Source organism: Oncorhynchus gorbuscha, unplaced genomic scaffold (genome assembly GCF_021184085.1).
Source record: "Oncorhynchus gorbuscha isolate QuinsamMale2020 ecotype Even-year unplaced genomic scaffold, OgorEven_v1.0 Un_scaffold_1357, whole genome shotgun sequence".
Classification (NCBI taxonomy): Eukaryota; Metazoa; Chordata; class Actinopteri; order Salmoniformes; family Salmonidae; genus Oncorhynchus; species Oncorhynchus gorbuscha.
Genome location: NW_025746155.1, coordinates 8,904 through 27,306, shown reverse-complemented (window position 1 = coordinate 27,306; position 18,403 = coordinate 8,904). Strand labels below are relative to the sequence as shown.

Genomic DNA, 18,403 nt, shown 5'->3' with positions numbered 1-18,403 from the left:
GGGCCACAAATCTTGCTGCTGTAAAATGACTCAAGTAAAAGTCACCCAGTAAAATACTACTTGAGTAAAAGTCTAAAAGTATCTGCTGAAGGTAGCTACCAGTCTAGCAGTGACTACCAGTACCGTGGCGTAAGTGAAATTGATTAACAATGTGTAAATATCTATATGATTTAGCTAATGGCAATCAGAGTTTAATACAGAACCAGCCAGGCTAGCAAGCTAACTTACCCAGCCAGGCTAGCAAGCTAACTTACCCAGCCAGGCTAGCAAGCTAACTCACCCAGCCAGGCTAGCAAGCTAACTCACCCAGCCAGGCTAGCAAGCTAACTCACCCAGCCAGGCCCAGGCTAGCAAGCTAACTCACCCAGCCAGGCCCAGGCTAGCAAGCTAACTTACCCAGCCAGGCCCAGGCTAGCAAGCTAACTTACCCAGCCAGGCTAGCAAGCTAACTTACCCAGCCAGGCTAGCAAGCTAACTTACCCAGCCAGGCTAGCAAGCTAACTTACCCAGCCAGGCTAGCAAGCTAACTTACCCAGCCAGGCTAGCAAGCTAACTTACCCAGCCAGGCTAGCAAGCTAACTCACCCAGCCAGGCTAGCAAGCTAACTCACCCAGCCAGGCTAGCAAGCTAACTCACCCAGCCAGGCTAGCAAGCTAACTCACCCAGCCAGGCCCAGGCTAGCAAGCTAACTCACCCAGCCAGGCTAGCAAGCTAACTTACCCAGCCAGGCTAGCAAGCTAACTTACCCAGCCAGGCTAGCAAGCTAACTTACCCAGCCAGGCTAGCAAGCTAACTTACCCAGCCAGGCTAGCAAGCTAACTTACCCAGCCAGGCTAGCAAGCTAACTTACCCAGCCAGGCTAGCAAGCTAACTTACCCAGCCAGTCTAGCAAGCTAACTTACCCAGCCAGGCTAGCAAGCTAACTCACCCAGCCAGGCTAGCAAGCTAACTCACCCAGCCAGGCTAGCAAGCTAACTCACCCAGCCAGGCTAGCAAGCTAACTCACCCAGCCAGGCTAGCAAGCTAACTTACCCAGCCAGGCTAGCAAACTAACTTACCCAGCCAGGCTAGCAAGCTAACTTACCCAGCCAGGCTAGCAAGCTAACTTACCCAGCCAGGCTAGCAAGCTAACTTACCCAGCCAGGCTAGCAAGCTAACTTACCCAGCCAGTCTAGCAAGCTAACTTACCCAGCCAGGCTAGCAAGCTAACTCACCCAGCCAGGCTAGCAAGCTAACTCACCCAGCCAGGCTAGCAAGCTAACTCACCCAGCCAGGCTAGCAAGCTAACTTACCCAGCCAGGCTAGCAAACTAACTTACCCAGCCAGGCTAGCAAGCTAACTTACCCAGCCAGGCTAGCAAGCTAACTTACCCAGCCAGGCTAGCAAGCTAACTTACCCAGCCAGGCTAGCAAGCTAACTCACCCAGCCAGGCTAGCAAGCTAACTCACCCAGCCAGGCCCAGGCTAGCAAGCTAACTCACCCAGCCAGGCTAGCAAGCTAACTTACCCAGCCAGGCTAGCAAGCTAACTCACCCAGCCAGGCTAGCAAGCTAACTCACCCAGCCAGGCTAGCAAGCTAACTTACCCAGCCAGGCTAGCAAGCTAACTCACCCAGCCAGGCTAGCAAGCTAACTCACCCAGCCAGGCTAGCAAGCTAACTCACCCAGCCAGGCTAGCAAGCTAACTTACCCAGCCAGGCTAGCAAACTAACTTACCCAGCCAGGCTAGCAAGCTAACTTACCCAGCCAGGCTAGCAAGCTAACTCACCCAGCCAGGCTAGCAAGCTAACTCACCCAGCCAGGCCCAGGCTAGCAAGCTAACTCACCCAGCCAGGCTAGCAAGCTAACTTACCCAGCCAGGCTAGCAAGCTAACTTACCCAGCCAGGCTAGCAAACTAACTTACCCAGCCAGGCTAGCAAACTAACTTACCCAGCCAGGCTAGCAAGCTAACTTACCCAGCCAGGCTAGCAAGCTAACTTACCCGGCCAGGCTAGCAAGCAAACTTACCCGGCCAGGCTAGCAAGCTAACTTACCCAGCCAGGCTAGCAAACTAACTTACCCAGCCAGGCTAGCAAGCTAACTTACCCAGCTAGGCTAGCAAGCTAACTAATGTTAAGAATGTTTTGTTGTGAAGGGAAAAAATAATCTATGGTATAGCATCACTTCTCAGCTGTCTTCGAAATGGACTCACCATCAGTTCAGCCTGAAAATCCCTCTGATAATCTTTTGGTCACTGCATCATTCTTGATAGCCACACTGGCATAAGCTTAGGTTTTCTGGGTCTCTTTTATTTGGTTGGTTGGGTTTTGAATAAGACTCTACCAACCTTGCACAACTCATATATTCATTGTTTTTTTTGTGATAATTTCTGAAGCTCAGTAAATTTTGATTGGGAATCATCATTGATGGACTGGAATATTCAAACCATCTGTTTTTCAGAGTAAATAACTCACAGACACTAGAGAAGCTTAAGCAAGTTTAATTTTCTCCCAAAGGGTCGTTACAGCTGTAATTCAGACAACAACATGTTTCCACCATCACCAGTATATACACACCACTTGGGACACTCCTCTCCAATCCTTACATCTAATTGTTTGACAGGGTAATAGGGTAATGAACCGTAATTACTCCCTTCAGGGGATCTGACCTGACCTCAACCCCTCTTTCGCCTAATCCACAGATGTCCATCCGCTTCCCCTATAGTAATCCTGTGATCTCCTCCAGTCCACCCAACACATTCCACAGCCATTACCCAGCTAGTCTAGCAAGCTAACGTACCCAGCTAGGCTAGCATCTGTCTTTCTATAGAGACCCATTAACCTCTTGACATAAAAACAGTCTCTATTCCACTCCTTTATTTACTTACACGTATAACAATGTTCCGAGTTTACCCAGGGAAAGGGGTTAGGGTCCCAGGGTCCCAGGGTCCCCCAGGGTTCCCAGTGTTTCCAGGGAAAGGGATTCCAGGGTCCCAGGGTCAGGGTCCCAGGGTTAGTGTTCCAGGGTTAGGGTCCCAGGGTCAGGATTCCAGGGTTAGGGTTCCAGGGTCAGGGTCCCAGGGTTAGTGTTCCAGGGAAAGGGATTAGGGTCCCAGGGTTTCTAGAAGACTGAAATGAGTTTTCTTAGCTTACTCTGTTTCTGAAGAGGGGGTGTAAAAGATGGTTGATTTGGAAAAATGGAGTATACTCTCAGCCAATCAGCCAGCATCGTGATGCTTTCATACCTACTTTTCCAACATGAACTTCCTCAGGCTTTTGGAGAGCAACGCCAGTGAAACTTGGAGTCGGAGGCTACATGATATTAGAAACTCATTTTTCTGTTAGTATGCAGCAACATCTGGAATGTGAAAGCTTCTAGGGTCTCCAACTACACCAAAACATCACATTTATTGTGCTGATGCTCCATCTATAACATTTTCTATAAATGTTCCACCATTTACAACATTTAAATTGTGATCAATAGATATTAGATCAATCAAAAGTGGTAGGATTTTTAAATACAAGTTGAACACACACACACACACACACACACACACACACACACACACACACACACACACACACACACACACACACACACACACACACACACACACACACACACACACACACACACATCAAAAGTTATCACAAATAGATCATTCCACACTCTGTTCTACTACCCAGGTCGAGTATTGGAGATCATTCCACACTCTGTTCTACTACCCAGGTCGAGTATTGGAGATCATTCCACACTCTGTGGCTCTTGCCTTGTGTTTTGCCAGGGAGTCTGATCGAAGAAAACCCTTCCCACACTGATCACAGCTATAAGGCTTCTCTCCTGTATGTTTTCTCTGGTGTCTTCTCAGGCCACTTGAGGCAGAAAAGCTAATTCCACAGTCAAGGCAGTGGTAAGGTTTCTCACCTGTGTGTATTCGTTTATGAATAGATAGGGTTGTGGAGAGAGAAAAACTATCCCCACATACATCACAGCTATACGGTTTCTCCCCGGTATGTTTAGCCTGGTGTGTTTTCAGGCCGCTGAAGGTAATATAGCTCATTCCACAGTCGGAGCAGTGAAACGGTTTCTCCCTAGTGTGGATTCGTTTGTGAGTAGCCAGGGCTGTCCGGGCAGCAAAAGTCTTCTCCGTGTGTACTCTCTGGTGTGATATCATTCCACCTGAGGTTGTAAAACTCATCCCACAGTCAGAGCATATGTATGGTTTCTCTCCAGTGTGGATTCTCTGATGTGATATCAGTCTACATGAGGTAGTAAAACCCATCCCGCAATCTGAGCAGTGGTACGGTTTCTCTCCGGTGTGGGTTCTCTGATGTAATTGCATTCCGACTGAGGAAGTAAACCTCCTCCCACAGTCTGAGCAGTGGTATACTTTCTCTCCGGTGTGGAACCTCTGGTGTTTTTTAAGAGCTGATGAATATTTGTAACCTTTCCCACAGTCAGAGCAGCAGTGAGTTTTCGTTTTGGGTCTCCGCTGGTGTTTCTTGAGGTGTTCTGATGCGGAGAGACTCTCCTCTGCCTCGTCAGCGTCATGATGTCGTTGAGGCTCCCCAGAGGATCCACGATTGTCACGTGTCTCTCCTGTGTGAACGACAGAGTCAGACGGTTAACCCCGTGACCTTCTACTGCGACCTCAGTCTCTTGTTTTAATAAGGCATCTCTGAAGAAAGATATTAGATCCAACATGGAGGATAAGTGTCTTAGTGCTAAAGATATTAGATCCAACATGGAGGATAACTGTCTCATTGCTAAAGATATTAGATCCAACATGGAGGATAACTGTCTTATTGCTAAAGATATTAGATCCAACATGGAGGATAAGTGTCTTATTGCTAAAGATATTAGATCCAACATGGAGGATAAGTGTCTTATTGCTAAAGATATTAGATCCAACATGGAGGATAAGTGTCTTATTGCTAAAGATATTAGATCCAACATGGAGGATAAGTGTCTTATTGCTAAAGATATTAGATCCAACATGGAGGATAAGTGTCTTATTGCTAAAGATATTAGATCCAACATGGAGGATAAGTGTCTTATTGCTAAAGATATTAGATCCAACATGGAGCATAACTGTCTTACTGCTAAAGATATTAGATCCAACATGGAGGATAACTGTCTCATTACTAGAGATATTAGATCCAACATGGATGATAACTGTCTCATTACTAGAGATATTAGATCCAACATGGAGGATAGGTGTCTTACTACTAGAGATATTAGATCCAACATGGAGGATAAGTGTCTTATTGCTAAATATATTAGATCCAACATGGAGGATAACTGTCTAATTGCTAAAGATATTAGATCCAACATGGAGGATAAGTGTCTTACTACTAGGGATATTAGATCCAACATGGATGATAAGTGTCTTATTACTAGAGATATTAGATCCAACATGGAGGATAACTGTCTTACTACTAGGGATATTAGATCCAACATGGAGGATAAGTGTCTTACTACTAGAGATATTAGATCCAACATGGAGGATAACTGTCTCATTGCTAAAGATATTAGATCCAACATGGAGGATAACTGTCTTATTGCTAAAGATATTAGATCCAACATGGAGGATAAGTGTCTTATTGCTAAAGATATTAGATCCAACATGGAGGATAACTGTCTTATTGCTAAAGATATTAGATCCAACATGGAGGATAAGTGTCTTATTGCTAAAGATATTAGATCCAACATGGAGGATAAGTGTCTTATTGCTAAAGATATTAGATCCAACATGGAAGATAAGTGTCTTATTGCTAAAGATATTAGATCCAACATGGAGGATAAGTGTCTTATTGCTAAAGATATTAGATCCAACATGGAGCATAACTGTCTTATTGCTAAAGATATTAGATCCAACATGGAGGATAACTGTCTCATTACTAGAGATATTAGATCCAACATGGATGATAACTGTCTCATTACTAGAGATATTAGATCCAACATGGAGGATAGGTGTCTTACTACTAGAGATATTAGATCCAACATGGAGGATAAGTGTCTTATTGCTAAATATATTAGATCCAACATGGAGGATAACTGTCTAATTGCTAAAGATATTAGATCCAACATGGAGGATAAGTGTCTTACTACTAGGGATATTAGATCCAACATGGAGGATAAGTGTCTTATTACTAGAGATATTAGATCCAACATGGAGGATAACTGTCTTACTACTAGAGATATTAGATCCAACATGGAGGATAACTGTCTTACTACTAGGGATATTAGATCCAACATGGAGGATAAGTGTCTTACTACTAGAGATATTAGATCCAACATGGAGGATAAGTGTCTTATTGCTAAATATATTAGATCCAACATGGAGCATAACTGTCTTATTGCTAAAGATATTAGATCCAACATGGAGGATAAGTGTCTTAGTGCTAAAGATATTAGATCCAACATGGAGGATAACTATCTTATTGCTAAAGATATTAGATCCAACATGGAGGATAACTGTCTTACTACTAGGGATATTAGATCCAACATGGAGGATAAGTGTCTTACTACTAGAGATATTAGATCCAACATGGAGGATAAGTGTCTTACTACTAGAGATATTAGATCCAACATGGAGCATAACTGTCTTATTGCTAAAGATATTAGATCCAACATGGAGGATAAGTGTCTTATTGCTAAAGATATTAGATCCAACATGGAGGATAACTGTCTCATTGCTAAAGATATTAGATCCAACATGGAGGATAACTGTCTCATTGCTAAAGATATTAGATCCAACATGGAGGATAGGTGTCTTACTACTAGGGATATTAGATCCAACATGGAGGATAAGTGTCTCATTACTAGAGATATTAGATCCAACATGGAGGATAAGTGTCTCATAACTAGGGATATTAGATCAAACATGGAGGATAAGTGTCTCATTACTAGAGATATTAGATCCAACATGGAGGATAAGTGTTTTACTACTAGAGATATTAGATCCAACATGGAGGATAGGTGTCTTACTACTAGAGATATTAGATCCAACATGGAGGATAACTGTCTCATTGCTAAAGATATTAGATCCAACATGGAGGATAACTGTCTCATAACTAGGGATATTAGATCAAACATGGAGGATAAGTGTCTCATTACTAGAGATATTAGATCCAACATGGAGGATAAGTGTTTTACTACTAGAGATATTAGATCCAACATGGAGGATAGGTGTCTTACTACTAGAGATATTAGATCCAACATGGAGGATAACTGTCTCATTGCTAAAGATATTAGATCCAACATGGAGGATAACTGTCTCATTGCTAAAGATATTAGATCCAACATGGAGGATAAGTGTCTTAGTGCTAAAGATATTAGATCCAACATGGAGGATAACTGTCTTATTGCTTCCTTCTGTAGCTCAGTTGGTAGAGCATGGCGCTTGTAACGCCAGGGTAGTGGGTTCGATTCCCGGGACCACCCATACGTAGAATGTATGCACACATGACTGTAAGTCGCTTTGGATAAAAGCGTCTGCTAAATGGCATATATTATTATTATTATTATTATTAAAGATATTAGATCCAACATGGAGGATAACTGTCTTACTACTAGGGATATTAGATCCAACATGGAGGATAACTGTCTCATTACTAGAGATATTAGATCCAACATGGAGGATAACTGTCTCATTACTAGAGATATTAGATCCAACATGGAGGATAAGTGTTTTACTACTAGAGATATTAGATCCAACATGGAGGATAGGTGTCTTACTACTAGAGATATTAGATCCAACATGGAGGATAACTGTCTCATTGCTAAAGATATTAGATCCAACATGGAGGATAACTGTCTCATTGCTAAAGATATTAGATCCAACATGGAGGATAAGTGTCTTAGTGCTAAAGATATTAGATCCAACATGGAGGATAACTGTCTTATTGCTTCCTTCTGTAGCTCAGTTGGTAGAGCATGGCGCTTGTAACGCCAGGGTAGTGGGTTCGATTCCCGGGACCACCCATACGTAGAATGTATGCACACATGACTGTAAGTCGCTTTGGATAAAAGCGTCTGCTAAATGGCATATATTATTATTATTATTATTATTAAAGATATTAGATCCAACATGGAGGATAACTGTCTTACTACTAGGGATATTAGATCCAACATGGAGGATAAGTGTCTTACTACTAGAGATATTAGATCCAACATGGAGGATAAGTGTCTTACTACTAGAGATATTAGATCCAACATGGAGCATAACTGTCTTATTGCTAAAGATATTAGATCCAACATGGAGGATAACTGTCTTATTGCTAAAGATATTAGATCCAACATGGAGGATAACTGTCTCATTGCTAAAGATATTAGATCCAACATGGAGGATAACTGTCTCATTACTAGAGATATTAGATCCAACATGGAGGATAGGTGTCTTACTACTAGAGATATTAGATCCAACATGGAGGATAACTGTCTCATTGCTAAAGATATTAGATCCAACATGGAGGATAACTGTCTCATTGCTAAAGATATTAGATCCAACATGGAGGATAAGTGTCTTAGTGCTAAAGATATTAGATCCAACATGGAGGATAACTGTCTTATTGCTTCCTTCTGTAGCTCAGTTGGTAGAGCATGGCGCTTGTAACGCCAGGGTAGTGGGTTCGATTCCCGGGACCACCCATACGTAGAATGTATGCACACATGACTGTAAGTCGCTTTGGATAAAAGCGTCTGCTAAATGGCATATATTATTATTATTATTATTATTAAAGATATTAGATCCAACATGGAGGATAACTGTCTTACTACTAGGGATATTAGATCCAACATGGAGGATAAGTGTCTTACTACTAGAGATATTAGATCCAACATGGAGGATAAGTGTCTTACTACTAGAGATATTAGATCCAACATGGAGCATAACTGTCTTATTGCTAAAGATATTAGATCCAACATGGAGGATAACTGTCTTATTGCTAAAGATATTAGATCCAACATGGAGGATAACTGTCTCATTGCTAAAGATATTAGATCCAACATGGAGGATAGGTGTCTTACTACTAGGGATATTAGATCCAACATGGAGGATAAGTGTCTCATTACTAGAGATATTAGATCCAACATGGAGGATAAGTGTCTCATTACTAGGGATATTAGATCAAACATGGAGGATAAGTGTCTCATTACTAGAGATATTAGATCCAACATGGAGGATAAGTGTTTTACTACTAGAGATATTAGATCCAACATGGAGGATAAGTGTCTTACTACTAGCGATATTAGATCCAACATGGAGGATAAGTGTCTCATTACTAGAGATATTAGATCCAACATGGAGGATAACTGTCTCATTACTAGAGATATTAGATCCAACATGGAGGATAACTGTCTCATTACTAGAGATATTAGATCCAACATGGAGGATAAGTGTCTTATTGCTAAAGATATTAGATCCAACATGGAGGATAAGTGTCTTATTGCTAAATATATTAGATCCAACATGGAGGATAACTGTCTTATTGCTAGAGATACTAGATCCAACATGGAGGATAAGTGTCTTATTGCTAAAGATATTAGATCCAACATGGAGCATAACTGTCTTATTGCTAGAGATATTAGATCCAACATGGACGATAACTGTCTTATTGCTAAAGATATTAGATCCAACATGGAGGATAACTGTCTTATTGCTAGAGATATTAGATCCAACATGAAGGATAAGTGTTTACTACTAGGGACATTAGATCCAACATGGAGGATAAGTGTCTTACTACCAGGGATATTAGATCCAACATGGTGGATAAGTGTCTTACTACCAGGGATATTAGATCCAACATGGAGGATAAGTGTCTCATTAATAGAGATATTAGATCCAACATGGAGGATAACTGTCTCATTACTAGAGATATTAGATCCAACATGGAGGATAAGTGTCTTATTGCTAAAGATATTAGATCCAACATGGAGGATATTTGTCTTACTACTAGAGATATTAGATCCAACATGAAGGATAACTGTCTCATTACTAGAGATATTAGATCCAACATGGAGGATAACTGTCTCATTACTAGAGATATTAGATCCAACATGGAGGATAAGTGTTTTACTACTAGAGATATTAGATCCAACATGGAGGATAACTGTCTCATTACTAGAGATATTAGATCCAACATGGAGGATAACTGTCTCATTACTAGAGATATTAGATCCAACATGGAGGATAAGTGTCTTATTGCTAAAGATATTAGATCCAACATGGAGGATAAGTGTCTTATTGCTAGAGATACTAGATCCAACATGGAGGATAAGTGTCTTATTGCTAAAGATATTAGATCCAACATGGAGCATAACTGTCTTATTGCTAGAGATATTAGATCCAACATGGACGATAACTGTCTTATTGCTAGAGATATTAGATCCAACATGAAGGATAAGTGTTTACTACTAGGGATATTAGATCCAACATGGAGGATAAGTGTCTTACTACCAGGGATATTAGATCCAACATGGTGGATAAGTGTCTTACTACCAGGGATATTAGATCCAACATGGAGGATAACTGTCTCATTACTAGAGATATTAGATCCAACATGGAGGATAACTGTCTCATTACTAGAGATATTAGATCCAACATGGAGGATAAGTGTCTTATTGCTAAAGATATTAGATCCAACATGGAGGATATTTGTCTTACTACTAGAGATATTAGATCCAACATGAAGGATAACTGTCTCATTACTAGAGATATTAGATCCAACATGGAGGATAACTGTCTCATTACTAGAGATATTAGATCCAACATGGAGGATAACTGTCTCATTACTAGAGATATTAGATCCAACATGGAGGGTAACTGTCTCATTACTAGAGATATTAGATCCAACATGGAGGATAACTGTCTCATTACTAGAGATATTAGATCCAACATGGAGGATAACTATCTCATTACTAGAGGTATTAGATCCAACATGGAGGATAACTGTCTCATTACTAGAGATATTAGATCCAACATGGAGGATAACTGTCTCATTACTAGAGATATTAGATCCAACATGGAGGATAACTGTCTCATTACTAGAGATATTAGATCCAACATGGAACACTCATTACTAGACATAAGTGTCTTCACCAGCATAGGGAATGAGACACCAAAATATTCTGGACATTCCTTGCAGCAGAGTGGCCATTTTGTTGCTGATTAAATCTTGGATAGGAATCTGCAGCTGAAACGATAAAGCGTCTCGCTAATAAACTGAAGAATGGGCGTGGAGAAATTTATACAACAGGTGGGTCTAATCCTGAATGCTGATTGGTTAAAACCGCATTCCAGCTGGTGTCTATTCCACAAGTTACCACCGGCTACATCTATGACATTAAAATGAAAATGTACTCCACTGTCTCATCAGCCCAGCCAGGCAATTTATAAACTTGATCTCCACTATAAAAAGCATCTAGACATTATCTCACATGTCTTTTAGACTAACATTTAGTTTTCAACAATGGAGATTTGTATAAACCTTTCTGTCTGTCTCTCTGACATTTGCAACATTGTTTGTGTAGGGGTCTGGACGAGAGAGAGAGAGAGGCAGGTAGCGTTTCTCATCCAGTCGAAATCATGAATCAGCTGGCATCATATATAGCATGGTCAACTATGGCTAACTGAAGCCGGAACGACTGCAAACAAAATGCACTTCGTTTCATTTGACCTTTTTCTATTTACTTTTCCTGTAATACCCCCTTTTAATGTAAATTGAAAAATTGCATTTTTATTTTCTATTCCAGGTGAAATCGTGCCTCATCTCATTGTTATGGATTCATCCAAATAAATGTCACTAGAAAACAGCTTAAACAAATGCAGCTACTTTGCTGTTATTCTGCCTGGCTGTACTGTTTGACGTGACTGTAAATTAGCCGTAGTTGGCTAGATAGCAAGCGAGGGATAAGAACTTTACCAGTCAGTATGGCAATGGAACATTTAGAACGAACGACTGGGTCGCGTCTATAGATACAGAACAAAAAGAACGAACGACTGGTTCGCGTCTATAGATATAGAACAAAAAGAACGAACGAATGGGTCGCGTCTATAGATACAGAACAAAAAGAACGAACGACTGGGTCGCGTCTATAGATACAGAACAAAAAGAACGAACGACTGGGTCGCGTCTATAGATACAGAACAAAAAGAACGAACGACTGGGTCGCGTCTATAGATATAGAACAAAAAGAACGAACGACTGGGTCGCGTCTATAGATACAGAACAAAAAGAACGAACGACTGGGTCGCGTCTATAGATACAGAACAAAAAAAACGAACGACTGGTTCGCGTCTATAGATATAGAACAAAAAGAACGAACGAATGGGTCGCGTCTATAGATATAGAACAAAAAGAACGAACGACTGGTTCGCGTCTATAGATATAGAACAAAAAGAACGAACGAATGGGTCGCGTCTATAGATACAGAACAAAAAGAACGAACGACTGGTTCGCGTCTATAGATACAGAACAAAAAGAACGAACGAATGGGTCGCGTCTATAGATATAGAACAAAAATAACGAACGACTGGTTCGCGTCTATAGATATAGAACAAAAAGAACGAACGACTGGGTCGCGTCTATAGATATAGATAAAAAAGAACGAACGACTGGGTCGCGTCTATAGCGACCCTAGATTTGTGTCTGGACTATATAATTGTGGAAGGATGAAACAGTATGAATAAATTAATCAAAATTACGTTTTTAATGAAAATATGTCAATCATTATTTGAATATGTTGGTAACCCGTTGTATAAAACTGATAATTCCCATTGAAGCCGGTGTATTGGCACGGTTTGCAGGCCCAGACGAACAACACCCGTGCCAATATACAACAAACACCAGCTTCTTGATCATTATCACTTAAGTAACCGCTCTCAAATTCATAGACAGACCTATGGATGCAAACCATCCATGATATCAACATTATAGTTTTAACCATGTTGAGGCTATACAGTGTTGGTTTACATTTAATTAGTTTACAGAGTAAAAACAAGCTTTTATTTGGGGTTTCTGATGGGTTATGACAGTTGAACTAAATCTCATGAGGCATTCATAGTGTGCGCTACTGTTAGGACAATACTTACTGGTGTTAATCAGATCTCCAATCTCATCCTCTTCCTCCTCCAGTATGACAGTTATCTCTCCTTCCTCCTTCATTGCAAAAACGGTATCCTCCTCTTTCTCTTCCTCCTCTTTCACCTTAACATCCTCCTCCTTTTTCACTCGGAACGCTTCTTCCTCTTCTTTCACTGAAATGTCCATCTCTTCATCCTCTTCTTTTACTGTAACATCCTCATCCTCCTCTTTCACTCTGAACGCGTCTTCCTCTTCTTTCACTGAAACGTCTTCCTCTTCTTGTTTCACTGTAACAGCCTCCTCCTCCTCCTCCTCTTTCACTTCTTTAAGAGGAGAGCAGCTCAGTGACCTCATGGTCGGAGATGTTAGCTAGCTAGGCTAATGCTAACTCAACCAGCCAGCTAGCTGACCAAAAACAACAACGTAAATATTACATTAATTGTGATAACTAACTAGATGACATAAATGTGTCGAAACACCGTGGCTAATATACCAGAAAGCGTTAAAGAGAGCTTTAATGTTTCAGCTATTTTTGATTTCCGAGATGGCTGACGAGCTGTTGTTTAAAAGAAGAGTTCCGTCCACTAAATAAGACGTCACAGCCAGCAGCCATCTGCTGGTTTAACGCATTTTGAGGGGAAACATTTTATTTTATTTAGATACAAAAAGTGAATCACTTTTAACGATTTGTTTAAAAAAATATATATATATATATATTTCAATTATAATATTATAACATTATATGAAACGTACATAAAGGGAACCATGCATTGATTAATGCAAATACAAAGTGATGGTCTGAAACATTCAGGCCTCTCTCTCTCTCTCTCTCTCTCTCTCTCTCTCTCTCTCTCTCTCTCTCTCTCTCCCCCTCCCTCTCTCTCTCTCTCTCTCTCTCTCTCTCTCTCTCTCTCTCTCTCTCTCTCTCTCTCTCTCTCTCTCTCTCTCTCTCTCTCTCTCTCTGTCTCTCTCTCTCTCTCTCTCTCTCTCTCTGTCTCTCTCTCTCCTCTCCCTCTCTCTCTCTCTCTCTCTCTCTCTGTCTCTCCCCTCTCTCTCTCTCTCTCTCCCCTCTCCTCTCTCTCTCTCTCTCTCTCTCTCTCTCTCTCTGTCTCTCTCTCTCTCTCTCTCTCTGTCTCTCTCTCTCTCTCTCTCTCTCTCTCTCTCTCTCTCTCTCTCTCTCTCTCTCTCTCTCTCTCTCTCTCCTCTCTCTCTCTCTCTCTCTCTCTCTCTCTCTCTCTCTCTCTCTCTCTCTCTCTCTCTCTCTCTCTCTCTCTCTCTCTCTCTCCCCCTCTCTCCCCTCTCTCTCCCCTCTCTCTCTCTCTCTATCTCTCTCTCTGTCTGTCTCTCTCTCTCTCTCTCTCTCTCTCTCTCTCTCTCTCTCTCTCTCTCTCTCTCTCTCTCTCTCTCTCTCTCTCTCTCTCTCTCTCTCTCTCTCTGTCTCTCTCTCTCTGTCTCCCCCTCTCTCTCTCTCTCTCTCTCTCTCTCTATCTCTCTCTCTCTCTCTCTCTCCTCTCTCTCCCCTCTCTCTCTCTCTCTCTCTCCTGTCTCTCTCTCTCTCTCTCTCTCCTCTCTCTCTCTCTCTCTCTCTCTCTCTCTCTCTCCTCTCTCTCTCTCTCTCTCTCTCTCTCTCTCTCTCTCTCTGTCTCTCTCTCTCTCTCTCTCTCTGTCTCTCTCTACTCAAAAATGTTTTAAAAAATAAATAAAAGACATGTCAAATGTTATATTAACAGTGTTTTAGCAATGTGCAAATAGTTGTAGTAGGAACAGTAGGTAGATAAATACACATATAAATATAGGTAATATTTACAGTTGTTTGTTCTCCACTGGTTGCCCTGTTCTCATGGCAACGGGCCATACATCTTGCTGCTGTGATTTCACACTGTGGTATTTCACCTAATAGATATGGGAGTTCATCAATGTTGGATTTAAAAAAAATAATTAAAAAATCTTTGTGGGTCTGTGATTTGTGGGAAATATGTATCTCTAATGTGGTTTACGAAGTGCAGCTCGGTTTCCACCTCAGTTTGTGGGCAGTGGGCACATAGTCAAGGATTTTCTTAATTGTGTACTCTCTGTTTAGGGACAAATAATAACCTAATTTCCTTTTTTGGTTAATTATTTCCATTGTGTCAAATAGTTATCTTTGTTGCTTTCTCATAATTTGGTTGGGTCTAAATGTGCTGCTCTCCTGGGGCTCTGTGATGTCACCTCTCTCTGTAGGTGAAGGCTCTGTGATGTCCACCTCTGGCCTGCTCGCCTCCCTACCACTGAGGAAGTACAGCTCCCGCTCAGCCCAGTCAAAACTGTTCGCTGCTCTGGCCCCCCAATGGTGGAACAAACTCCCTCACGACGCCAGGACAGCGGAGTCAATCACCACCTTCCGGAGACACCTGAAACCCCACCTCTTTAAGGAATACCTAGGATAGGATAAGTATTCCCCCCCCCCTTTAAGATTTAGATGCACTATCGTAAAGTGACTGTTCCAATGGATGTCATAAGGTGAATGCACCAATTTGCAAGTCGCTCTGGATAAGAGTGTCTGCTAAATGACTTAAATGTAATGTAAATGTAATGTCACCTATCTCTGTAGGTGAAGGCTCTGTGATGTCACCTATCTCTGTAGGTGAAGGCTCTGTGATGGCACCTATCTCTGTAGGTGAAGGCTCTGTGATGTCACCTATCTCTGTAGGTGAAGGCTCTGTGATGGCACCTATCTCTGTAGGTGAAGGCTCTGTGATGGCACCTATCTCTGTAGGTGAAGGCTCTGTGATGTCACCTATCCCTGTTGGTGAAGGCTCTGTGATGTCACCTATCTCTGTAGGTGAAGGCTCTGTGATGTCACCTATCTCTGTAGGTGAAGGCTCTGTGATGTCACCTATCTCTGTAGGTGAAGGCTCTGTGATGTCACAGGTATCACCTGTTTTCCCCATTAGTCCCTGAGTACTTATTCCTGTATTCCCTGTTTGACTGTTGCCAGTTTGTCTTGTCTTGTCAACCAGCGTGGTTTTCCGTGCGCCTGTTTTTCCTTATTGCTGTTTTTCTAGTTCTCCTACTTTTGACCCTTGCCTGCCTTGACACTGAACCTGTCTGCCACTCTGTACCTCCTGGACTCTGACCTGGTTATGATCTCTTGCCTGCCTTGACACTGAACCTGTCTGCCACTCTGTACCTCCTGGACTCTGACCTGGTTATGATCTCTTGCCTGTCCTGACCTCGAGCCTGCCTGCCACTCTGTACCCCCTGAACTCTGACCTGGTTATGATCTCTTGGATTATAATGAATATCAGAGACTCGAACCATCTGCATCTGGGTCTTGCCCTTATAGAAGTCTTTATATATATAGATTATATCTTTAAGCACCAGCTGTCAGAGCAGCTCACAGATCACTGCACCCGTACATAGCCCATCTGTAAATAGCCCATCCAACTACCGCATCCCCATACTGTTACTGCACCCCAGTATCTCTACTTGCCCTTATAAGTTATCTGTGGTGTTGATGTTTAGGCCAAGGTAGGTATAGTTATTTGTGTGCTCTAGGGACAACGGTGTCTTAATTGTCAACGTAACAGGACTCAGCAGGTTGTCCTGGGGAACAGACACCAGGGGAAGATCTATTTTATTTTGTTCAAAATAAACTACAGAACTTACTTTTGTGTCTTATCTCCCTCCTCTTCTTGTAGTTCCACTCAGCCTCAGTATTTTCCTGCAGTCTACCAGCCTCACAGACACACTATTCAGACCCAGCAGTAAGGTGCTGCTATCCATTTATTAATGAAGGAGAAAAATGTTTTTTTTTGGTCAAATGAAAAAATATTTCTGATGAAGAATGATGTAGCGCAAGAGAGGTTCTAGAGAGGTGAGGTCATAAAGAGGTTCTAGAGAGGTGAGGTCATAAAGAGGTTCAAGAGAGGTTCTAGAGGGGTGAGGCCACAAAGAAGTTCTAGAGAGGTGTGGTCATAAAGAGATTCCAGAGAGGTTAGGTCATAAAGAGATTCCAGAGAGTTTAGGTCATAAAGAGATTCCAGAGAGGTGAGGTCATAAAGAGTGGTTTCCTCCTCCAAAGAAAATATATTTTACGGTCTTGTGTTGCTTTTACATAAAGGTTCTCCTGTAACATGATTTCTTCTCCACCCACTGTAAATTCACATCTGGAAACGCTCTCAGTCGTTCCTCTCCAGTTCCTCGTTTCCTCTTAGGGACCACATGATGAGATTCAAACACGCAACCTTTGGGTTGCTAGACGTTCACGTTACATGTCTGACCAGTCATCCTGACCAACCATCCTGACCAACCATCCTGACCAACCACCCTGACCATCCACCCTGACCATCCACCCTGACCCTGACCATCCACCCTGACCACTCTGACCAAACACCCTGACCAACCACCCTGACCATCCACCCTGATCAACCACCCTGACCACCCTGACCATCCATCCATCCCTCTGACCACTCTGTCCATCCACCCTGACCATCCACTCTGACCAACCACCCTGACCATCCACCCTGACCATCCACCCTGACCACTCTGACCATCCACCCTGACCATCCACCCTGACCATCCACTCTGACCATCCACCCTGACCATCCACTCTGACCATCCACCCTGACCACTCTGACCAAACACCCTGACCATCCACCCTGATCAACCACCCTGACCATCCACCCTGACCACTCTGACCAACCACCCTGACCATCCACCCTGACCAACCACCCTGACCATCCACCCTGACCAACCACCCTGACCACTCTGACCATCCACCCTGACCACTCTGACCAAACACCCTGACCCTGACCATCCACCCTGACCATACACCCTGACCCTGACCATCCACCCTGACCACTCTGACCATCCACCCTGACCATCCACCCTGACCCTGACCATCCACCCTGACCCTGACCATCCACCCTGACCAAACACTCTGACCATCCACCCTGACCATCCACCCTGACCCTGACCATCCACCCTGACCATCCACCCTGACCAAACACCCTGACCACACACCCTGACCATCCACCCTGACCACTCTGACCAAACACCCTGACCCTGACCATCCACCCTGACCATACACCCTGACCCTGACCATCCACCCTGACCACTCTGACCATCCACCCTGACCATCCACCCTGACCCTGACCACCCACCCTGACCACTCTGACCAAACACCCTGACCCTGACCATCCACCCTGACCATCCACCCTGACCACTCTGACCATCCACCCTGACCATCCACCCTGACCCTGACCATCCACCCTGACCATCCACTCTGACCATCCACCCTGACCATCCACCCTGACCATCCACTCTGACCATCCACCCTGACCACTCTGACCAAACACC

At 42.8% G+C, this 18,403-nt stretch overlaps 1 protein-coding gene across 1 annotated transcript; it reads right to left on the bottom strand.

Moving 5' to 3' along the window:
* Positions 1–3,082: 3,082 nt before the first annotated feature.
* Positions 3,083–13,630, bottom strand: LOC124022359 (zinc finger protein with KRAB and SCAN domains 8-like). The gene is made up of 3 exons (XM_046337285.1): positions 13,072–13,630; positions 3,704–4,577; positions 3,083–3,660 (listed from the first exon to the last, which is right to left on the bottom strand). The coding sequence occupies exons 1-3, from the start codon at positions 13,415–13,417 to the stop codon at positions 3,657–3,659; spliced, it is 1,224 nt and encodes a 407-aa protein (XP_046193241.1). The 5' UTR covers positions 13,418–13,630; the 3' UTR covers positions 3,083–3,656.
* Positions 13,631–18,403: the final 4,773 nt, after the last annotated feature.